This window comes from Podarcis muralis, chromosome 3, assembly GCF_964188315.1.
Source record: "Podarcis muralis chromosome 3, rPodMur119.hap1.1, whole genome shotgun sequence".
In the NCBI taxonomy this organism is placed as follows: Eukaryota; Metazoa; Chordata; class Lepidosauria; order Squamata; family Lacertidae; genus Podarcis; species Podarcis muralis.
Window position 1 is genome coordinate 58,871,392 of NC_135657.1, and position 24,893 is coordinate 58,896,284.

The 24,893-nt window shown below is 40.7% G+C and overlaps 2 protein-coding genes across 5 annotated transcripts in view; both read right to left on the bottom strand.

Moving 5' to 3' along the window:
* Positions 1-721: 721 nt before the first annotated feature.
* Positions 722-12,583, bottom strand: LTV1 (LTV1 ribosome biogenesis factor). Its single transcript, XM_028723585.2, has 11 exons — positions 12,440-12,583; positions 10,755-10,886; positions 10,093-10,284; positions 8,005-8,092; positions 6,555-6,699; positions 5,259-5,493; positions 4,705-4,832; positions 3,458-3,594; positions 3,183-3,235; positions 2,169-2,369; positions 722-1,105 (listed from the first exon to the last, which is right to left on the bottom strand). Exons 1-11 carry the CDS (start codon positions 12,440-12,442, stop codon positions 992-994), a joined length of 1,428 nt encoding a protein of 475 aa, XP_028579418.2. The 5' UTR covers positions 12,443-12,583; the 3' UTR covers positions 722-991.
* Positions 12,584-15,365: 2,782 nt separating this feature from the next.
* PHACTR2 (phosphatase and actin regulator 2) overlaps positions 15,366-24,893 on the bottom strand; it is a 90,060-nt gene continuing 80,532 nt past the window's right edge. For all 4 annotated transcript variants that reach the window (XM_028723584.2, XM_028723579.2, XM_028723583.2 and 1 more), the window contains 5 exons: positions 24,373-24,428; positions 23,007-23,068; positions 22,538-22,675; positions 19,893-19,969; positions 15,366-17,573 (listed from right to left, as the gene is read on the bottom strand). In XM_028723584.2, the coding sequence (XP_028579417.2) occupies positions 17,558-17,573; positions 19,893-19,969; positions 22,538-22,675; positions 23,007-23,068; positions 24,373-24,428 (349 nt within the window). In that variant the 3' untranslated portion in view covers positions 15,366-17,557. The remainder of the gene's footprint in view (positions 17,574-19,892; positions 19,970-22,537; positions 22,676-23,006; positions 23,069-24,372; positions 24,429-24,893) is intronic.

Genomic DNA, 24,893 nt, shown 5'->3' on the forward strand with positions numbered 1-24,893 from the left:
GTGAGTGTTAGTAATGGGACACCTTGACTTAATAGATGTTCAATAAGGCAGTTGGTTCTTCAGCTACAGAAACTTCTAAAGTAGTTAAAACTAATAGAGGCAAGCTTGAAGTTAGCAGTTTGATTTGCCAAGGTGAACTGTTTACCATTGACCCCGTCCCTCCTTATTAAGTGGACAGTGATAATGTGTTGTAGGAACCACAAGATGCTCAGGAAAGGTTCTTTGAGGGAAATTCTGGGAGGCTGGGCTAGCAATGTATAACCATGATCACTAGATGGAATTTCCATGTTCAGAGGCAGTAGAATCTAGAAGCTGGAAGAAGATCATGCTCAACTTGTGAACATTTCATATTCATCTGACTAGCTGCCTGTAGTGCTGAAATATATGGGTCTGCTAGTGGAAGCCCATGCAAGGACTGCTCCCACAAATCTGTTCTGGAGGTTCAGGAGATCCCCAAAACAGCACGCAGGGTGAAGATAGGGAAAATCATTTTGCAAGCAGAAATGCCCAGAATTATCTCCTTAGTGCTATGATGAATTCTACCATTTGACTCATGGCCTGATACTTTAACATGAGGTTCTTAAGATAACACCCTGCCTCTCCAATCGCAGGAGTTAATTTCTCTTGAACACCATTCCTGTAAGCAGCAACACAGAAGTATTAACTTAAACCTTAAACCAAGTTTTGAAAGTCTAATTGTTACAATGAAAGCAGACAAAAGTGACTAGTAAAGAGATTTTACTATAGAGGAGTTTGCCCATCTTAAAAAATGCCAGCCAACACTTCCACAGGAGAAAATATTACAGCAATTTTATTTCAGTGGTACCCAAAAATGATTTTGCATGTAACCAGATGCCGGTAAGTGACTATCTGAATTCAAAAAGTCATTATCTTAAACTTTGCTGTTGTCAGGCTGAAGACAGAAGTTCCAAAAGGTATCAGCAAAGAGTATGGTAGCTGAGTGTCCTTAACACGAAGCAACTGTTTTTCATTATGACAGCTTGAGCCCTTGAATATTCTGTTTCAGGTTGAGCAGCTCTTTCTCTTGCCTTGTCTTCTCTTGCTTGAAGGCCAATCTGTTTGCTTTCTTCTCCATTCTGCGTTCCTACACAGATAAACCATTTATTTACATTTCAACAAAGAAGTTCCCAAAACAGTTTCCTTAATAAAATAGTATGCAGCCTCTGCAGCCCCTCACATGCTCTCCATTCATCTGTGGAAGACCCTCCAACCCTCCCAATCAGTTTTTGAGGGATGTGCAGGGAGAAGGAGGAACGCGAAGCCCCTTCGAGAGCAGAAATCCATTCTGTTTGTGCACAGGCAGCATTGGATACAACCCAAATGCACCCTCCACAAGCTTGGGAGGGCACCACATCGCCTATTCCATGCTACAAATGCTGCAGAAAGGCATCTCATAAGAAAAGCTAGTTTATTTATATTGTTATCACTAGTAACATGTAGTGAGTTTGGAATGAAGTGACCGATTTACCAATCCTTTCAACTATAAACATGCCAGTTTTTGGGTTCTTTCTGGGCTGCACTTTTAAATTTGTTGTACTGGTCACAAAGAATGCAAAGATTCTTGCAAGCAGCCAGCTGCTACGAGCAAAGATCTGTAAAAAATTAGCGTAAATCCAATACTGGTATTGGCAATCAAAATGGAATGAAGGAACTTCTGCCCCCTCCTAAACCCATACAGAGAAACACCATTAGAACAAAGCATATTTTCCCAATCAGATGAAGATTAACAATCGATAAGGATCTAATATATAGCACAATAGTGTCACCTTCTGATTAAGTTACAATTACCTACTCCCTTCTGAGTAGGTGATCCCCTTCTGATCAGGACCAGTGTCACTGTGGTGCTCAGTGTACATTGCCCTCTGCACCCTTTATTTCACAAGAACAATTTAGCATATTGTAAAAGGACAGAAGTCAAAAGACATATGCTGCAGAAATACGCCTGCATACGCCTAATATGGTCTCAGTCCGTTGGTGCTTATCTATGGGAGACAACCTGGAAACAGTGAAGTTATCCGAGTTCATGTTCAAAAGTTAGGATGTCAATGGCTCTGGTTCAAGTTAAAACTGACCAACTACTTTAGTGAAAGTGACAATCAGACAAATGCACTTTTCAGTATTTACTGAAAAAAGTGAAAGAAGCCTACCTTTCTTTCTTCTTTAATAGCTTGTTTTCTAGCTTTCCGATCTTCTTTACTCTCATTTTTGCATCGTGGTTGCGTGGCTACTCTTGGCAGGTCACTGTCGTTAATCATTTCCATGCGTTCGGCCTGCTTAGCTGTAAGTCCTCTTCCGGGCAAAACACCCAGAGGGATTCCTGTCTTACTTGACACTTCAATTGGTTTGGGCTGAAAAGTAAATACATACAAACTAACAAATCTTTTTTCTTCCCGCACCCCCTGCTATACTTTTTCATGTCATGTATAAGCCAACAATAACATTGTGGATTTCTTCCCCAAACAGCCCAGTCCAAAGTTCATTGCAGCAGAACCTAAAGGCCCTAAGTGTCAAATCAATGTTCAGTCAAAGCAGAATTTATAACCTCGCTGGGGGTGGGGGGAATGTCTGTTTGGGTATGATTAAATAAAAAAAAATGTATTCTTGTTCTGTTGCAATATTTATTAAATGGCTGCCTTATACTTGTTGAAAATCTTTGGCAGATTACATAGAAATTACTTGAAACTGTGCATGTATGTTTAGCATTTAAAGCAGAGAATAGTGATAATTTTTTAGCTTCCGATTTCCAGGTAAAACAAGTTACTAAGAACTTGTTTTCTGTGAGAGCAATAAATGCAAAAAATATTTAATACTGCTGAAGGAAGAGAGAAAAGACACCAACCAGTCTATGCTGGATCACTTTTGAGTAATGACAAACAGGTCTGAAGAACAGTTATAATACTCCCAAAACATGTAAGCTTATGACCACACATGCTATTGGGATAGGGAACCAAAGAACTACACAACTAGTTATGTGCACCCAGAGACAATCATCTTCCATGCCACATGGCTTTTAATTTCAAAAGCCATTTTCAAGATAGTAAGGCTTGCTATTTTATTTTTCCTTTGAAGCAAAAAATCCCACTAGGCACGCTGAAATTCTTGGATGTGCCTATTATTGGTCAAAATTCCTAAAATGATATAAAATAGAAACTTCCATTTACCTTTTGTGGAACCTCAATAAGTTTTGGATGATTGTATAAGTTTGAATAGGTACCTTAAAGAGAGAAAAAGAGACCCGTTTGAGTAATCAATCAGTTACTGCCACAGTTATGATTTTAAAACTTTTGTTATAGACCAAACTATTAATAATTTCTTATTCATTGGCCTTTTTCATTAATAGTTACTGTGTGTGCTAGTTTGACACACAAAAGCAGCAGTATAATCCCTGCATTTTTTAGCTGTTGGGGGGGGGGAACATGTAGCTCTAGACACTAACTCAGAATGGATTCGCAATCCCACTTTTCTTTGGGTTCTTCAATAACCAAAGCTGCAATTTCTTCTTTCTCATCTTCTTCCTCACTGGGGAGCAGCTTTGAATCTTCTTTGATTTCGAGACCTTCAAGTTTGACACAGCTTTTGGGGAAAAAGATTCATGACGGCATATTAAAAACATTTTAAATTTAAATTTAAAACTGCCTCTAGCTGCTCTTCCATTGATCAATATCCCTTAGAGCAGCGGTGACTAATTTATGCTCTCCAGACTTCGTTGGGCACCAGAATTCATCAGCCAGCATGGTCAATGGCCAGGGATAACGCAAGTTGCAATCTGGCAACAACTGGTATGGCAGAAAATGGTAGATATACCTTATGTTTTTGAAAGGTGTAATTTGGCAAAGGAGTTCCCCTTAATTGTGCATCACAATAAAATACATTTTATTTGCACAGTATCAGCAGGCATTCCAACTGCATAAAAGCTAAATATTTTTCTTTCAGTACAGCCTACGTTGTTCGCTGCATACCCAGTTGTATATAATTAAAGGTATTTATTTATTTATTTTTCACAAAATATATATACTGATTGTTAAACCCCGCTGAAGTATATTCCCTCCTCCTTTTCCTTCAATCAGATACTTGACAGGACATCACAATTGCCTCTTCCGTACCCGACACACACTTTATAATTGCTGCTAGAGGCAGAGAATATTGATTATCCTGAGTCAATATGAAGTAAATATCAATACATGCGTCAAGCCAAACATTTTGCCATCAAAAGCTATATATTTAAAGGACTTTGGCTTTCTTCTTCTAACACAGCAATTGATCATCGGTAACAGCAGTCAAGCATGAATATAAACAAGAGATCCAACTGAGCTCTTCCCCCATGAACCAGATAAACCACAACCAAATTAAACAATTAGAGAAATATAGTGTTTTTCATGAAAATGCCTTTAAATAAAAATTACTCAGCTTTCAATGTAGTCTCTGGAAATTAATCAGTAAACAGAATACAGAAACACTAAACCAGCAAAGGCTTCTTTAGTGCTCATGCAACTGTCTTTTTCGTGCTACACAATGGCCTTTTTGATTAGTCTTTTAAAATAATTTCTTTTTTTTTAAATAGCCTTTTAATGTTTTGATTGTAGCTTGTGTCCAACATTTGTAAATCACCCTGATGTCGAAGGGTTCTATAGAAATTCTTTTAATTCACACCAAGAAATCAGACAGCTGGGACATTCTACGTACTTCTTTGCCTTCTCTCTGTAGTAGTCATTCAAGACTTCCTGTAACCGCGTACTGTCGCCGTGAATGAAACCTTCCAATTCGGCATTATCCAGTGCTCCAATTTCATCATCGTCAAACTGCTCAAAGAACTAAACAAAAAACACACAACACTCAACCTGAATGTATCTGGAACTAATTATATAACTACAGTAACAAATCTGAACCACACAGGGAGAGGAATTCGAGTTTTGAGAACAATTGTTTTCATTCTCCTAATTTCCTTCTCCTTTATGTAAAAACTAATACAAATTTATTTGCTACCCTGCTGATTGAGAATAACATATCTATGGTTCAGAATAAATGTTACTCAATATTGAACAAAAATATGTAAGGTACATATTACAGCGTATGATTGTTTAGCAGTTAGCTGTCTTTTTATCATTGGAAAAACATGATAAAGTAGCCGTTTACACAGGGCTTTGATCTGCTTGTATCAGAATCAGAGTTTGAGTGGGGGAATATTTGCCAACAACCCTTTAGGCTTCACCAGAATCATTACTGTTAGGTTACCTCACCTTCTCAAATCTCTCATCCAAAAGGCTCAACTGTTCATTCCTTCTCATTACTGAAGAAGTCATGGAGTATTCTGTGAAACGGCTCTTGGTCTCTTCTTGCATGAAAAGAAATTCTTTCATTTCTCCATTAATCTCACTGTCATCTGACAAAGGTCCCTCCGAATCCACATCACTCTGGGTGCCTTCTCCATCCTCTTCCTCCATGTCCTCCCATTCATCTTCATCTCCAGACTCCCTAGGAAGAGCAGCCAAAAAGAAAAAGAAACCCAGCTATCTCATTTTTTTTAAAAGAAGTATTAAATAATTTCTACCTTGCTCTTTAGCCAAAATGGCTCCCAGGATGGCATTTGAAAAAGAGGTAGAAAGTGTGCCTTCAGGCTTACAATAAAAAGTCAAAGCATAGAAGGAAAGGAGATGGGAAAGGAGGTCGAAAAGCAAACTCTTACAGTTTTTATAGCTACATGTAAACATAGCTTGATGGAATGGCTGCTGTAAGGCAACAGCTGATGGGAAGGGGGCTGAAGCCACTTGGTTTCTCTGCAGCTGCAACTGCAGCTGATTATTATTGTCTAGAAGGCTGTCAGGGGCCAGCAATAAACATACATGACTGTCTCGCCACTATGGGAAGTAAACACTGGTGGGTCAGAGGTGATGATGGGCAGAACTTGTGGGTGCTTATGCTGCTTCTGCCAGCATAGAACAAGGCAGACAGGTGGGAAAAGAGAGGCAGCTGCAGCAGCATTGATTCTAGGAGGCACCCTATTTCCCTTTGCCTCAGTGTCACAGGCAATGATGGACTGGCACTGTGAGAAACAGTAAGGAGAGGACAGGATAGTTGGGCGAACTTTAGAGAGAATAAGCTACAGAGATTTGAGAAACAATGTAAGTGGTTGGGGGAGGATGAAGCTGAACTCTGAATGTATTGTTTGTTTTGCCAGAAGCCCTAAGAATGAGAAGAGTCTTAAGCCTTCCTTGGTAAAGAAATAAAGCGCTCAATAGGTCTACCCTAAATTGAAGGTGGTGCACTTGAGCTTCTGATGGATCTCTATCAGGCTGCTGCTCTTCTTCCTCACCTCATTTCTTTTCGGACTTCTTGTCTAACCAGGTCATAGGTCATTATTTTTCTTATTTTACAGTTAAATTGCTGATGAGGTGCTGATTTTCAGACTCTGAAAAGTATCTATATGAAAAGGAGCATGAAGATAGTTCCTTAGCAACGTTTCGCCCAGTGGCAAAACGCAAAACAAAGAACAGAAAGGCAACGAAGGACAGTAATACTTTTTTCCATTCCATTACCAACAAGCTTCCTTTTCCTGCTCTGTCCTTCCTTGATTATTAGCCCTTAAAATGAAGTCATCATCAAGAAGATTATCAGGATTGTCGAAATCAAAGTCATCGTCAAGTGCCGCAACAATGTCAGGATCAAAATCCAGCCTAGGCCCTAATGATAGATAAAATAACACCTTATAAACGAGTTATGACAAGGCATTTCTCAGAAACTGTCAGAGCCGAACAGCCAGTTTGCTGTAAACACCAGTCTTTAGCCAAGCATAGAAAACCATTCATTGTGGCTGTTCCCTTTATAGAATTCCCTTCTATGGCAGACTCAAACCTGAGTACCTTTTAGAAGTGTTGCAAGACCCCCCACTTGAATGGGAAGGCTTTTGGGGCCCAGAGCTAATTTAGAAAAGGATGAGAAAAATTAGATTAATTAATTTTTACTGTGTTCTAAGAGAGGAGTTGTGTTATAGCATCTGCTTTTGCTTTCAAATTACTATTTTTAAAAATTAAATAAGTGATTTTGCTATATTTAAACAGGCTGCTGCCAAATTCTTTTCAAAATACAAAGAAAGCTGATGAAATGGTTATTAGTACACAACTTTAAAAAACAAACAAACCCAAAACTAGCCTGCATTTCAGGGTAAGTAACTTATGGTACAACTCCATTCTCATACAGTTTACAAGAGTTTTCCCCCTGCTGTCTGTGGACAAATGCCGGCTCCCTCGGCCTGAAGCAAGGTGAGCGCCACACCCCATAGTCACCTTTGACTTTTACCTTTTACCTATTCCCCACCACACGTGAATAGAAGAATGAGTATGATAGCCAACTTGAGGTGGAAACAACTCACATATAAAAAATGTTCTGACAGTGCTTTTTTTAAAGCGTTTTTTAAAATAAAAAAATACATTGCTTTTTCCACAAGGCTCACCATCGCCATTTAGTGTCATATTGTATATTGCACTTAAAACACACTTAAAATGTTTTATTTGCAGCTGTATAGCTGAGTCCTAAGTCAGACTTTGAGTTCATCCACTAAAATCAATGGAAAGTGCAATGATCTCAATGGGTCTATTCTGAGTATTTACAAAACTGAAATAAAAGTTGTGTCCTTTTCCCTGTTTCCATAAGACTTACTTCCAGCATGGTAGAACCATGCATCATGCAGAAACATTTATCTGTTCTGCATAATTGATGCCAATTTGATTTTGAATGAAGAATAAAGAAATCTAGGCAATCCCAAAGCCCCTAGAAAATAGTTTCACCTTCTATTTTCTATTAGACCACATAGTGATGCTGCTGCTAATACAGAAATTCTGCAACAAAAGTATTCTGTAATAATAGATGCTATGACAGAGAGACAGCTTAAGCCTATACTTTGATAGTCACTTTCTAGAGAGTAGCCTCCATTTTACATAGTATATCTTCTTAGTAAATATGGATGAGACTGCAGTGTAAATTTAGTACCTGAAATGGGAGCAGCTTTGTTTAACAATCCCACATCCTCTTCAAATTCTGATGCAAACACTGATGAGGGCAAATTAATGGTGGGGGCCTAAAAAGCAAAAGGAACAAAACAGCAGTCATTTCCCCACCTAAAAAATTACTCTAGACACAAAAATCAACAAATGTTACTACTGTTTTTAAAAAATATTTGCCTCTTCTGAAATTGGAGACACAGCACATGTATGTTCATCCCCCCCCCCCCCACAGTGGACTAGTATCTGTAAGCATTTCTTCTACAGAGGCTTCTCTGGAGTGCAAGCTGACAAGCAAGGCTGCTGGAATCCAAAATCCTGCTTATAAGTAACTTCTGGAAAATGTCCCAGGGTTTTTTTTTTGTTTTGGTTTTTTTGTAGATGCACAAACTATGATGTTATGGCAGTATGTTCCATCACCACTAGCCAACTTATTAATTGATACGTGTTTGGTAAAAATCTTCCCTCCACACCTCTAATCCTTCCAAATGGCTGCCAAAGAGACATACAGCACTCCCCCCCCCCCATCTCATAGGTTGAAAAGGGCTTCTATAAATCTGCTTGATAGAAACTGAATTTAAAAATTACAAAACTTTGTCATTTGTGTTATTAGCTACTATTACTACAGACTTATTCACACCAATAGTAGATAAAAAGCCATGTTAGTCCATTGTAACAAAATTCACAAAATCAATCAGTGAAAGAGGCAGTTGCATTTTTGTTCTCATTGCTACGGTACATTGCTTTGGAGCGTAGTTCTTTGTGGCAAGGCTGATTACAAAATAAACTGATGATAATGCTTAGTAACATTTATATTCTGAGAGAAACGTGTGGCTGAGGTTATAATGTAACCTAAAAGACCAGAAGCCTAGCTCTGTGACTTTGTGATGGTCACAAAACACTTATGGCTGCCTTAGTAACAGTTGCTAAGGAGGGAGGTTTCAAGATGACTGTCTGAAAATGACTAGTGGGAGAAGCTCCCTTTGTTTATAGACGGGCCAGGTGTAGAGTAAAATGCAATTTGCTTCCATCAAGGGGTCCATAAATTCAACTGCCTGCTAAAATTTGTTCATGTAGAATCACTGACTAGTCCCTGAAAGAAGACAGACAGGCAAGGCTTCCCTGACAGGGGCAAGGACACGAGTGGTGAAAAGGCTCTGGCTGGAGGGAGAACAAAAGGCCAATCTGTCAGTTGGCTGCCAACTAGAGGAGAGCAGAGCTCAGCTTGGAAAGAGTAATGCTGGCAGTCTGCGAGAAAACTTCTGGGAAATGAATTGGCAGCTGGGGAGAGCACAAAGGCATGCTCTGAGGTAGTGGTGAAGCTTCAAGTAGGCACCAAAATACAGAACCAGAGGGTTTCAAGATGAGCTCTTGACCAGAGGGCGGATTTCAGCAAACATCTGAACTATTCTAGAAGTCAATAGGAAGAAGTCTGCTGCTCAGCATCAGTTCCTCCTTATGGCTGCCTGGTGTGAAGGTCAAGCAAATCGGGTCCCAGGGAAAAACTACTGGGGGCTTATCTGGCTGCAAAAAACCCTCTTAGATGTTAGGAACTGTAGCAGCAGATGCCCTGGTTAACTGCAAACTGTACACTTAAGAAATTGCATCCTACCCTCTGAAATGCAACACTTTTTTTTCCTTTTTATGTAAATAATTCACAAATAATTCACAAGAAAAAAAATCAAGTTTGTTCATCTGTCTCTAGTTGTGTTGTCAATCCCATGTCTATGTCACAGGAAGCAGGCTCCTGGGTTTCTTCAAGACACAGAGGATTTATTTTGGTGGCAGTGGTTAAAGGTTTTATAGTGAATGCAACATTCGTTAAGGCCTGCCTGAGAACTTTATTAGGTATTACAGTTGGAAGTTCCATAGACTGAAGCCTCAAAGATTTCAAAAACAACAACATAGGTGTGATATCTGCAATGTTTCATCACAACATTTATTAAGTTAGACGTTTTCAGAATACTCTATTTAATAATTTCAATCCTGCATTTTAAAATAAATAACTTTTTAAAAACATGACTTCTTTGCTGAATGTCCTTATGAGAGTACCATGACAAGTACATTGTGTACTTACTGGAATTTGCTGAATTTCCTCGTGTACCTCTCCTTCTGTGGTCACAACAATCCTGCCTTGTTGACTGGGTATGCTTGATGGAATGAGCTCAGAAGGTCCAGAAGCTTCCTTGAGATGTTGCAGGTAGTCATAATCATCATCAAAGAATACTCCATATTTCCTCTGTTCCTCTCTTCTTTTTTCATCAACCCCCTAAAGGTTTTTTTTTTTGAGGGAGAGGTCCCAAATTTATTTATTTATGTAATAATTCCAGTTATGAATGACTTCCTATGAAACATTTCAAAGCGGTTTAACAATAAAAGCATCTGCCCAGTATTTTTGCTGAACATAGATTACAAGGAAGCAAATATTTCAGGGAGAAAGCAGGCACTTTGGATACAGTAACTGTCTAAACACTTTTTATGAAGTGTGTGAACACAGATTTGAGCATTCCCTCACCTCCAAGTAGCCCAATTAGATTTTTCTTTGAACTATACTTCCTTGAAAACTAGAGTGTAGTATGTATGCCACTTGGTTTCAAAATGCAAAAATTGTAATGCAAATAAGTGCTAGGGAATTATTACACATTATTACAAACCCCAAAACTTCAAGGCTGAAATAATTTCTGGCTCAATCCTCTGAAAATTAAAAGCTCAGCCTACAACCCTGTATTTTATAACCACCTTCTGTGCAGGTAACAGAACTCTTTGGGGTGCGGTGTCATCTGCTGCCAAGGGGTCCCTCTGACTTCTGTGTACTAAATGAAAGGTTACGGCTTTTTTCTTTTCTATGAAGGGTTTCTTCCGCCTGTGAGGCTGCAAAACAAAGTAAAGATACTTAAGAATGATCCATAATTGACCACTTTTCTGCCTAACTATATGGACAGCATTTGACTGAAAATTCCAATAACCTTTACAAGTATCTGAAAGTGAAAAGCAAAGCAAATTAGTCAAAAGTTGTTTGGTTTATAGGCTTACCCACTGATCTGGTGCCTGCAGACACAAATGCACTTGGCACCCGCATTATATCATTTCCTTGCTGGCTTGAAATAAGCATTCTGCTGTAGTCAAGAGATTAGGCTGTGGTGTGTGCTTGGCTGCATGGTGTATGTGTGTGGTACCCAGGAGAGTTTTGCTGGCTTTCAAAACTAACAATCCCTAGGTTAACAAACACACACTTGCAGCAACCAACATTTATGCACTTGTTTTATGTCTCTGACACGGGCTTACAGATCTCAGCTTCTTGTAAGAGAGATCCTGAGTGTTCCAAATACCTTTTGCCTGGTGGGTAAGAAAGCCAGAGCAGGCCCAACCATGAGGCAGGGTGAGGTGGCTGCCTCAGGCGGCACCCCCCAAGCGGCAGCATGCTGGTTCTGCCAACCAGTTTTGTTGCTGGTCTCTCCGCTGGGTCAACAAGAGGGGAGGCGTTTTGCCACCCAGCACTGCCACCGGGCATGGTTGAGATCTCCCCGCCTGGTGGTGTGGCAGGAGAAGCCGGTGCAAAACCTCTCTGTTGGGTAGGAGCAGGGGATCTGGAATCTCGCCCTGCTGCTTGGTGGGTGAGACTCCGCAAGGGCTCCTCAAGGAGAAACAGAGCTCTTACACTCCATCGCAATGGTGGCAGTGGCGCATTTCACCTCAGGTGCCGAAATGCCTTGGGAAACCCATGAGGAAAGCAAAACAAATGTTTTTTCATTTGTTTTGCAAACAAATATCAAGATTACAAAAGTGATATTTGAGAGATCTTGGCTACATACATGGCATACAGTGGTACCTCAGGTTAAGAACTTAATTCGTTCCAGAGGTCCGTTCTTAACCTGAAACTATTCTTAATGTGAGGTACCACTTTAGCTAATGGGGCCTCCTGCTGCCGCTGCATGATTTCTGTTCTCATCCTGAAGCAAAGTTCTTAACCCGAGGTACTATTTCTGGGTTAGCGGAGTCTGTAACCTGAAGCGTATGTAACCTGAAGCGTCTGTAACCCGAGGTACCACTGTACATTTAAAGCACATCTCCCCAGGAATTTTGTGAAGTGTAGTTTTGCTGGGAATTGTAGCGTGTTGAGGGTCAGCTACAGCTCCCAGAGATGAGGGGAAATGCACTTCACACGTATGGCGCGTATGCAGCCCGTGCCACCTGCCTCCATTTCTGCCCCACTGTTATGCCTACTCAATCCCCCCACAACTGCCAAGAAAAGGCCACTGTGGCCTTAGGTCTCCAGCCCCGTCCCGGCAGGGAAGAGGCCGGAGGAACAACAGCAGAACTTCTCCCGAGGCTGCCAGCGCGACCCCGCGAGGAGGCGCGTCATGCTCAGAGCGCGCGCGCAGGCTCCTCTTCCTCAAGCCGCCTTCACCTGCCCAGCCACCTACCATGGCGCGAGGACACGGACGTCGCCGTCGTCAGCCACCGAACGTTCCAAGACCCCTCAGCACACGACTTTTTAAAAACCAGCACAGCACCTGCCAGTGCCCACTCGGCTTCACGTGCTTCCGGCTCCGGCGTCGCTCTGGTTTCCCCTCTCTATGGCGTCCGTTCGTCCGCCATCGTTAGAACATACCAATTCATACTAGGCTTTTCAGAAAGAGGGGGGCAGTGGGAGAACCCACTCTCCTTCTACTTAATTTGAATAGCACTGATGTAGTAATGCTTATCGTTAAGAGAAAAAGTTGCCGTGTCTGCTATTGTACGAAGTTACACGGAGTAACAAAAAACACCCCCGGGAAAAGAGTTCAATGGTGTTGACCCTATTTGCCAGGCGGAAGTGCTGGTGGGAAACGGAGCGGCCCTGGAGCTCTGGTACAAATTGAAATGCTCCGCTCTTGGCCGTGAGTCTCTATGGTCTCAAAGTGATGTCACTCTATCCCACGGCATCTCAGTGGTGAAACCTCTGCTTGTTGGGAGATCTGTGTGTCTGAAGTAATAGGGACAAATGAATGTATACTGTGGTTGTATGTACAGTATACGGAAAGCACCAATGTGTACTGCAATGGCGTGTGACTTCATTTTTGCGGCATCATCTTTTGTGTGCTACAATCTATTTTATCTTAGGGGCGATATGAACCTTTCTTTCACCATAGAGAGAATTCAGGGACATGGTGACACATATTAGCCCCCCACCCCCACCCCACCATTGCAGAAATTAGGATAAATTCATTTCTGCCTTTCCTTCTTGTTTGCTTAAATTAAAGTGATAGCTCAGGAACTGGTTTTTTTGCTTTTATTGCTGTGTTTATTGATGTTTGTTTGTATGTATGTATGTAAATTCTGTAAATAAATGCTTTGTTCACAATCATGTCAAGGCAATGTATAATAAAAACAGGAACATGGACACACATACACACAAATCCATCAATACTTTTTAAAAAAAACATCCCTAAAACAATGCAAAATAGACACTCCTGGCAAAGACCCATTTACCCAGCTGGGAAAGCCTGTGTGTTTCTTGACAGGAATGCTATTCCACAGAACAAGGGCAGCCACACTGAAAGCAGTGCTCCAGGTTACTGTGGGATAGGCTTTTGAGATCTTTGGAACTTGCAGAAGAAACTCCTTCAGAATACAGTGATCTATTATTCTACTGGGCATTTAAGGAGTAGGGTCTGTCAAATAACCTGATCCTGAGCTGTATAGAATTTTAATTGTTAGTACCAACACATTGAACTTGGCCTAGTAGCAAATTGGCAATAAGAGCCTACCCCCCAAGCAAGGTGATTTGTGGTAGTTTTCCCCAAGCAACCTGTCATGATATGAAAGTTGAGTGGAACAAAGTACTGTAATTAAGGCGCTCACATTGTTTCTCAAACTTGAGCCTCCAGCTGATGTTGGACTAAAACTCCCATCATCCCTAGCTCACTTCATAAGAAACAATTGGGGCAGAAGCTGCCAAGAGGAAGGTTCTAATTAAAGGTGCCGATGACCTCTGTTAAGTGGAACTTCTCAGTAAACATAAAAGATCTTGGGTAAGGGAACAGGCATTGCTAGGTTATATAGCTCAATATTAAGTCCTTAATTAAACCACTGTTTTAATTCCACTTCTAGCCAATGGCAGAAAAACATTTCCTCAGCCGTGCAGTAGCAAGGATTTTTTTGGGGGGCAGAATCAACATGATTGGTCAGTTAGTTATTTCTATTGTTTAACTTGATCGGGAGGGGGCAGCTGCCTCCCTGCCCACACCCATGGCCCTCTCCACCAATTACATTTCTGGGGTCTGAGTTTGCCTATCAGCAATACAGCTCTGTGTTCCTAACCCCTTTGCATGTTAACTAGCATCATTAGAGCTGACTGTATACAGTATCTCCTACATAAAGGAGATGCCGCTTCAAGCATTCCTGCCCTGCCTTCCTTGTCCCATTGCTCACCTCTTGCTTGCTTGCTGTGGGAAAACAAATGAGAGCCTGTGAGAAATGGGATCAGGGCAGGAAAAGAACAGTGGCACCATCTTTTGTGGCTGTGTGTGTGTGTGTGTGTGAGAGAGAGAGAGAGAGAGAGAGAGAGAGACAGACAGACAGACAGACAGACTCCAGGTTGTGACCTAAGCATTTTGGAGAGAGAAATAAGGTGAAAAACTTACTGTTTTCAGTATGAAGTTTCAGTGCCAATTTCTCTGGGCAATATCTAACTAAACCATACTCAAGAGAATACTAACTTGATTTCAGTGGGTCTACTTAGAGTAAGACCACCATTAGGGTATCACCATTTTTCTCTCACATAGCTGAGGAGCAAGCTTTAGAGACTATGTTCTCCAACCAGTAACAGAGAGAGGAGTGCTGAATTTACTTCTCCTATTCATTATGATATGTTATAATACAGCAGCGTGACAGAACAGTTTCACTTTATTTCTGAACCCATTTAACTGACGGCAATGAAGGAACGGAACAATATTGATTATTTTTCTTTGCTATGTAAGGTATTCAGATGTTTCATTAGGTTATTAGTGGTTGTTAGCAATATCCCTGTGCACCTACCCAACATTTAGAAACTATGTGTATCTCAATATGATAAGACTGGGAAATACAATTATTTTTTATTTTGGAGGTGTGGGCAATACAGCCCACCACACTTAATGCAAATGTAAATGCATTATACAACATGATACAATATTACCAGCTTAACTGTGTGTCCACTTTTTAAAGATTTCTGGCTGCAGTCCCACATAAACTTACTTGTAAGTGCCATTGAGCTCAGTGGGGCTTAAGTCAGAGTACACACATACTGCACTGTCGGACATTCTTAACTTTTATAACTAAAGCTAACCCAGAAGAATACAATACAAGTGTTGAGGTAAAAAATAATAATTAAGTGACAGAGACCATTTATTGCCTGAAAAAAATACATATCTTTTATAATTAAGAACTAAACAGGGCACATAGACAAAAATAAATTGTAGTATGTACATACATTAAAAAGGATAAATAGCATATATATATATATAGTAATACTGCAATACATGCCATTGTGTATTTCAGGCCCAGAAGTTTCACCGTGTACATTAAAAGGATAAATAAGTGCTAATATAAGACAATTTTTAGTGTAAACAATGTCATAGGCTTACAATAAGCCAACATACTCAGGGCCAACATAATAAAGCACATATTGCCTCTCTCACCACCGTATACTATTTAAACTTAACTAAACATGTATTCACAAATACAATTACAAGATAGTATAAAAGTAGACAATTTGCTTCGCATTATTAACACACAACAAATACAGGCTGTAGGTTCCAAGGCCTTTCTATAATTTTCACGAGGTCCTTTATGGGGATGTTGTAGGGTCACCTACGGAACGACCCTTCCCTACACAGGCACAGAGTCCAGTGGCTGAGAGATCCCTGAAGGGCATGACAGAGCTCTGGTTTCACCCGTTTGGTACATGGATACATAGATATACCTTTTGGGGAATGGGAGATAAGAACAGAAGACGAGCCGGCTGCGTCACAACAATGGCCCCTCAAGTACAACATCCTGTTCCCACAGTGGCCAACCAGATGCTTATGGCAAGTCCACAAGCAGGACCTGAGATCTGAATTCACCGTCCAGCCCTTTCCCCTCGACTTGATCAAGCAGGCTGGACAAAGATGTAAGAAATGTGCACAGGCAGCCTCATTCCTCAGACTGTCCTGACACAATGCCTGTGTACATTTGCTAAAAGAGGAGAAACAGGGCTCTGTTATGTGGAATAGGTTCTCCCCACCCCCCCACCCCATTTGAGGACACAGTGGTCACATAGGGAAGGGCCGTGCCCATACTAATATTCTCTGCACATAGTCCCAAATACAAAGGCAATGTAATACCCATATATTCTGTGGCCAGCAAATGATGTTGTCTATCAAAAAAAGTCTGTTCATTCTGCCCTGGAATGGCCAACTATGAGAGTGCTGGCACAGGGCAGTAGCATGAGGCTGTGCAGTTTAGAGGGAAAGTATTGGCAAGTGATGAACAGCTTCTAGGTCTTATTCTATTTACTCTGATCCAAGAATCCGTTAATGTAGCTGAAGCTATAAAGAAAAAAAAATAGACCCAAACTACTTGCTAAACTGCTTTATTGTTCACTTTCATTTCTGTTTGGCTTCAGAATTTGATTGTCAAGACTCGCAGCCTAAGCAAGGCTAGAAGTCAGCAATTCAGCCCCGACTTCAAAAACCAGATTTTTCAAAAGGCATTTCTATCTGCATCTTTTCATTACAATTTCACATATTGTCCTTCCTCAACATGTTTCTCAAATTAGTACATGATTATGGAGGACCATGATTTTCCTTTAAAAAATAATCTATGTTGCAATCCTGGACATAGTTGCATGCTCAAAAGTTCTGACCTCCTTCTACTGCCCAGCTCTGCTCAAGATTGTAGCCTCAATGCACTTTTAAAAAGCATGACAGTCATATTTTTATTATTTTAATTTAAAAAGCCTATGAATCCAGCTAGGACTAATTACTGGCAAATTCACTGGCACTGCACTGTATTGTAAGCCCTGTTTATGAAGAGAGAACTTTATATTCTCCACTTGGTTATGAAAAGTTGAGGATTCTGGAACAGTACACCCAGAATTGCTCACATTCTTGGATTTGCACTTTTAAGAAGTTATCCAATACCCCCATATAGCATTAGGTTAATTTCACCCTAACATTATTCTATTGGCTGACAGGTAGGGACTCTCTTCTGTCTGTTTCTAGCCTACATGAAAGTGGATTCTTACTACTTCCTGGCAACAATTAGCCTCAGTTCTTTTTTTTTCCCTAGCCAAAAAAGGTATAATTTACTCTGAATAAGATGACCTCAATACCATTTCCTCTCTTATTATGCAACTGCTTTCACATTCCTTCCAGGATCTCTCTTAGATTCATCACTTTTGTCAAATGTGGAGGCCACATTGTTCAATGACTTCAGGTTAAACGGCTGCAGACATTTCAGTTGCAGTGCACTCTTGAGATGCTGTGCTCTCCCCATGTTGGAAGTTTGTGCCTGGATTGCAGGATATTTTCAAACACTTATGGACGGTGAAACCTGCAGTAGATAAAAAGAAAAATAAGCCTTTTTTTTTCAAAATCTCTCTTCCTGTTCCTGGAGATTTAGCATGGGTCCAAATATCTGTAAAAGCCAAAACATTCAAATTCTGTTTTCTTTGTATATGACTTGAATCTGTATTTCAAGCTTGTTTAAGACTGAACTGAGCAACATGGATATAAAATGCCTGCTAAAATGTTTAAATCTCCATGACTGACAATGTAAACGCTTGCTTCTTGGCTCTCTGTGGGCTGCTGGATCTGGAAAAACGTTCTAATAATTACAGAGATTGAAAGAATGAAAGTTGAATGGACATTTGTGGAAGACAGAAGGCTTAAAACTTGTGATTAATTTTGACCTCTTAAAACTGGGGGGAAGAGATGTTGATGGCAATCCTTTATTTAGATTACATTTAGAATGGTTTGGTAATCCTTTTTAATTTAACAGCAGGATGCCTTCCCACTTTGCCTATTACTTTAAATTAGGGGATTGGCAATTGCTTTGGAGATGGGGGAGAAAGTACTTTGCATTTCCTGTCTCTTACATACTAGAAATAGAGCTTTTTGCCTTGCTGCATGAGTTGGAAAGAAAAGCAATGTTTAGGGAACAGGAGGTGCAAAAACCTTGTGCTTTGATCATGTCAGAAGCCACTCTCAGAAACACAGACAACATGGGCTACTGTAATGCCTACATTTAAAGCAGTCCATCAGAGGAACCACTTTGTAAGGTATTTAGAATCTTCTCCTATCTTTAGTACATTTTATGCATTTATTTGAGACATTTAGCACATAGTGACTCGGCATGCCCCACTGGAAAAACAAACTGAACAGGTGGTATGCCAGTATCAGCCACCATTGAAAGTTACAGCAATGTGCAAAATTGTTCATGTGCCAAAGAAATATGCTGAAAAGCAGCAGAATGAAGCTAGCATTCCAAAATTCATCTTGCCTACTCCAGTGGTACCTCTGGTTACGTACTTAATTCGTTCCAGAGGTCCGTTCTTAACCTGAAACTCTTGTTAACCTGAAGCACCACTTTAGCTAATGGGGCCTCCTGCTGCCACCGTGCCGCCACCGCATGATTTCTGTTCTCATCCTGAAGCAAAGTTCTTAACCCGAGGTAATATTTCTGGGTTAACAGAGTCTGTAACCTGAAACGTATGTAACCTGAAGCATATGTAACCCGAGGTACCACTGTACTGGTGCAGAGTTAATGCTGCAGCCCTATGTGCTAAGAAGTACAGTCGTACCTTGGTTCTCGAATGCCTTGGTATTCATACGTTTTGGCTCTCGAATGCCACAAACCCAGAAGTGTGTGTTCCGGTTTGCGGACGTTTTTCGGAAGCCGAACATCCAACGTGGCTTCCGATTGAAGTGCAGGAAGCTCCTGCAGCCAACCGGAAGCCGCGCCTTGGTTTTTGAGCGGTTTGGGGAGTCGAACGGACTCCCGGAATGAATTAAGTTTGAGAACCATGGTATGACTGTAATGGTGCAGAGCACAGTTGGACAAGGCAGTATGGCAGGCCAGACATGATCAACTTCCCTCTTCATAATGGGCTCTGCTGTTGCTATATTCAAATAAGCTATTCATTCCAAAAAGATAACTACAGCCAGAAATTTCTGAAGGGTTTTCCCAACCCAACGCAAGCCCTCCCCTGCCCGAGCTTTAAGTGAAGTTCGTATGTGCTACATCAGTGAAAGCAGAGGCAGGGACAAAAAAACTGTAGATAAATGAAAAGCTATAAAGCTGGCTTTTATTTGTCAGGAAAAGAAGTGAAACAAAGCAGATGAACTTTGTCAGGATGCTGATAGCTCATAAAATCATAAAAAAGTTATCCATGTTCCTGGTTGTGTGTAATAATTTCTGCCAAGACAAGGAGGACACTGTGCAGGTAGGCCATACCTCAGGCCCCACTGCCACAATCATTTGTACCAAGAAATCAAGGACTAGGCTGAGGTGTGGGATTTTGCTGCATCAGGGCCAGATCTAGAAATCCTTCCACACTTAAAAGATCATTATTTTCAAACAATGGCAAATGACATACTTGCATGATGACCTTTTAAAACAAATGTCACCTGGCAGCCATATGTGGCAGGGTGTGAGGGACTCAATAAGCCTCTGCTTTTCATGCCTACCTGAGAATTCACAAGGGTGTGTGTGTTAAAGCACCAGACAGGCTATAACATATTGGTAAGGGTTTGTGTTCAACAAGGTGAACCACAGGTTGTAAACCTGGTATACAAGGAACCTAGTAAGGTATCAGAAAACTGCTTCCGAAAATTGAAATACAATCTGGGTTGAACCCCCAAGTTTCCTTACCTTGTAAACTGCCGACTCTCTTCATGTACTTCCATTTCGGTGCTTTTAAATTCATTTAATTCTTTCCTTATTGCTGCCTAGTTTAAAAAACAAAGTATGAGATAAGACTGCACACACACACACACACACACACACACACACACACTGGAATAATGTAATGAATATATATTTTATGTAATGTATTCACCATTCTGGGAAAAGCAAAGTATTGTTTTGTGTCTAGCCCATTTTTATGTCATAGCATATACAGTCAAACTTCTGTTCTCTTCATATCTCCGTGCAACCCCATATTTAGTCAGTTTGAATATTATACCATGCAAAGTTGTACACCGTGATGTTTTAAGTGTAACTAAAAAGACAGACCCACCCCCCGAACTGACAGGTGAAATCCAATACCTAATCCAGAAAGAGACCCCCAAACCCCACTTTAAATTTTACATCTATGGACTCGTTGCTGAATAGCCGCAATTCAGGGCTGCTTCACATGTTCCACTTACATGGTAGTGTTTGATGATCTTGCTCTTATGTCAGTTCTTTTACAATACACAAATACTCATGTCTATTAAAAAAAATGCGCACCACTGATCTGCTCTCACAACCTCAGCACACCTACATTCTTAGGTGTGTTTCACAAGACACAGGAAATGACATACAAGGCCCTGCTATGTTGTCTCAGCTCAAAGTCAATTTTTTTCTTCCCATCTTCTTTATCTAAAACAGTATTTATGGTTCATAAGATAATTCCAATAGAAATTGGCTCTAGCTACAAAGAGTGCCGGGAAGAGAGGTCTTGCAGAGGTAGAGACAGAAAGGGAACTAGCCACCTGTTTAATGGGCATCCACAAAGTGATTATAGCAGAATATTGTTCTAGTGTAGTGGATGACTAATACTTCATGCATAGCAATTGCAAAGAACTGCAGGATTCCTGCCTTTCTTGACGGAGGACAAGATATGAGGCATGTAAGATGAATAATGCTTCCTGTCTAGAAATTAGCTCCTATTTCAGTTTTCTGTAACATCAGGTGAAATATTTGGACATTCTAGGCCTCTGTTTTCAGGTGGCAGATTATTAAAAAGCAAAGTAGCCATTCAGTGTACTTTACATTGGTAATGAGAGTTGACATTTAAAAAGAAAGACTAATCACTTTGCTATCTCTTCATTTATTCCATAGTAATTTTCTAAAAAGGCTAGCTATCTGCGTACAGCTATTACCACAAATACTTTTATGATAATCGCTGCCTTTCACCCCCATCGCTCCATGAAGGTCATAGCTACTCTATGCTTGCATTTTGTTTTTTGAAAACACCATTAATATCTCTCAATAATCCTTTATAAAAGGCATCTCATTAGAAGTAGAAATCTTTCAATGCAGGACAGAATTGCAGCATGAAACAATTATTATGCTGTGTCACCACAATGATATATCTCTAACCGCAGTCTCCTGTTTCAGAAGAGGATTATCTTGCATAATTCTCATAGTGATGTCGAAGCATAAGAGTTATGCAATAGCAAATGAAGTGTTAAGTACCAGAACAGATATCTCCTACTTTAGCATATTAGGCCAGAATTAGAGACCTCCTCTCATATTCCCCTCAATACAGTCATGTGCGATTGGGAACCTTGACCCGACGAGGGTTTCTAACCACATATACAGGCCTTACATGTATAGAGTTGCATATGTTAAAGGTAAAAGACCTTACTCACAACCCAATACATAGTGGGGCCAAGTGGGTGCAACATGGTGATTAAAAGCTGTGGGGTTTAGGTGTCAGCACCTAAATAGAATTTACATTCTCCTTTTTCTGATGGTGATGTTCAGTAATGCGAAACTGTCAGAGAATGAAGTGGAGCAAGGCACTGGAAACTTGCAACATGGCGACGTCACATCATGAGTTTTATGTTACTGAACATTAGGTGTGGGGAGAGGAAGTGGAGGTAGAGATGCCAGGCTGCCTAGTTCCAAACTTAGTAGCATGAATTTCCTCCCTGGAATGCTGGAAGAAGCGGGAGAGGAAAGAAGGCTGCACGCACCTTGAGCTATGGTTTAAAGCAGGCATAGGCAAACTCGGCCCTCCAGATGTTTTGGGACTACAACTCCCATCATCCCTAGCTAACAGGACCAGTGGTCAGGGATGGTGGGAATTGTAGTCTCAAAACATCTTATATTTGCCTATGCCTGCTTTAAAGCAACAGTAGGGAATCTTTTTCAGCTGCAGGGCTGCATTCCCTTCTAGGCAACCTTCTGGGGGTACATTCCCCACCAGTGGTGTGTAGGGCCAGAAGAAAAAGTGGACAGAGCAATGACAGCAACTTTTCCCTTTGTACAGTAGACTAACATTCCACCTAAGAAGGGTGTGAAATAAGGTTAGGGCTGGGGGCTAGGATGAGAGGATACGGCTTGAAGAGAACTCCCAGGGCCAGACAGGGAAAGTCCCTGGGTCAAAGGAGAAAACCGACCACTACATCTGGTCGGTGTATTTTCCCTTCTAGATGGATGTGCTCTATCCATGGGTACATACATATATTTGGAAGCAGCCTCTGCTGCAGGAATTAGCAGGAGTCTCTGCTGGAAAATATAAGGGCAAAGAAAATTTCTGAGATACAGAAACAAAGGTGCATTTATAATCCATATTTGTCTCTTGCCTTGTCTGCAGGGGTTAACCTTGCCCAGGGCTTGTCAGCACGGCGATCATAATCTGGAGAATCTGTTACTTCCACATACTCATTAAAACGCAGGATTCTTCTTGCTTGCAGCTCAGCCACTGTTGGTCTCAGACTGAGCTGTAAAAGAAGGCTAGGTGAACAAACCAAAGGAAAGCAGAGCAAGGACTAATGTTGGAAAAAACACACCCTGCAGATAAGCAGGACCCAATTTGTTAACAGGGTACCCAACTTTTCATGTTGGTGACACATTATTTAGACATGCATAATTGCACAACACAGTAATTCAGTTTTCCTAGAAAACCAGTGGACTATCCGCTCCCTTTCCAGCCCCAGGAGGAGCATGGGGAGCGTTCGCACAGCACACCTACACACAGCAGTTGACACACCAATGTGTCGTGTGTGACACACAGTTTGGAAATCTCTGGGTTACGGAAGACATTTTGTGTACCTTTCTGCTGAGACTGCGCTTCAATTCTCTTTTAGCTTCTTGTTCCTCTTCTTCATTCTTTTCTGTTTTTAGATGAAAGAGGGAAAAGGTAGGAATATTTAAAAGGAATGTTAACTACTGTATAGCACTAGGCTGGTTTGAGTACAAATGCTTTCAACTTTATTCCTAACTCATTCTGGTTTCCTCCCCTTTTTACTTCTCAGCATGTTACAGTCACTGTCCCAGATGAGGAACAGTAGATGGGCAGCCTTCATTATTACCAATCACAGTAGAGAGAGCAAGAAACCCAAAGAAGCAATGGTCAAACTGAATGTGCCATGAATAACCTTAGGCAAAGTGGTTGCTTTCAGACATCCAGCGTAACAAGCATCCATCCTGATTTGTTTGAGGGGAGCTGATGTTGTATCCGAGTCAGTGTTATTCCACATTTTCTAGTATATCTCCACATCACTTTCCTTATTGAAAAAAGTCCAGTCTTTGGGGGAAGCAGGTTTTTGCACAAGACCTCCCAATCCACTATAATTGGGAGCCCTGAATTTGCTGGCATGTGAATGAATTCCACCTGAATATACCAACAATCTGGAAGCACCAATCCTGTAAGGTACGCTCATAGACCTTCGTCTTGATCTGCCAGCACCCCTTTTTATATAGTACCATGCTACCTTCCTGTTTATTTAATTTCACAGGATTTTTGTCCACCTGACTGACTGTTGGTCGCACACAGTTCAGTTTTGTGCTGTAATGTAATCCAACAGCATAAAACTGAATTTTCCATCATGTCCTCTGGGGATTAGTTATGTTTATATAACTTTGTAGGCTTGCTAAGGAAATGAAAAAGAAAAGACAAACAGAGCTCTGGGATACTGGAATACTACAGAAAGCAGATTCTGTCTGCTGGTTTTACATGTAGTGATAATCATTAATATTCTTCAGCTGGCACATAGAGCTATGACATGTTTCTAGAAAGCTCGTTTTGGCAAGATGGCAAAGCCTACAGACATTAAGGCTCCAGATCTGCAATTTGCTAGATATACAATGGGTATTAATGAAACTCGGTGCTAAGAAGATATTTAACCTTCTTGCTGTCATGCAAACTGCAAACTAGTTGCATAGGCAATATGCCATGGTCACAAAACAAGATGTTTGATTCAAGCAGCTCTACAATGTTATAAGCTGTCTTCATTCACCTGCCATGGCTCAAAATTCTGGGAATGTCTCTAAATTCATTTGACCCAGATTTCAGGTTGGCATCTGATATGATCATGCACTATCTTAGTCTCCAAGAAAAAGAAATTATTTATACATCACACACACACACACACACACACACACACACACACACACGCACACACACTGCTTTGCTTACGTCTTAGGATGTTTCTCTGTTCTAGTTCTTCTGAAGTAGGCCTCTGGCTAAGCCTCCTGCAAAAAAGGGAAAAAAAAGGGAAATAATGCAGATTTTCAGTCACTAAGACAGAGAACTGAAATGCAACAGCTAAATTTATTTTCAAACCAAAAATTTCAAATGCCAGTTTATACTAATGGTGGCTGTATCAAATGTGTTGCTGAATGGGGTTAACATGGGTTTGAAAATAGATGCTTATCAAGTCACATTTAACCTTTCACAAGATCAGCTATGTATCTGATTTTTTTTATTTCATAAAATGTATATAACTGCTTGATTGTTCAAAAACAATCCTCAATATCCATTAAGTAATAGTGGGAGACACTCATTTTTTTCACCATCCTCAGGCAATGCATGAGGGAATCTGCTCAGATGATGCAAGAAGAAAATAAAAGGCTAGATTTCAGGCAAAAGGCTTAGAGAAACATGCTCAGTTAAAGCAAAATGCTTTTTATGTCAAGTAACTTCAGAAGTAGTACATA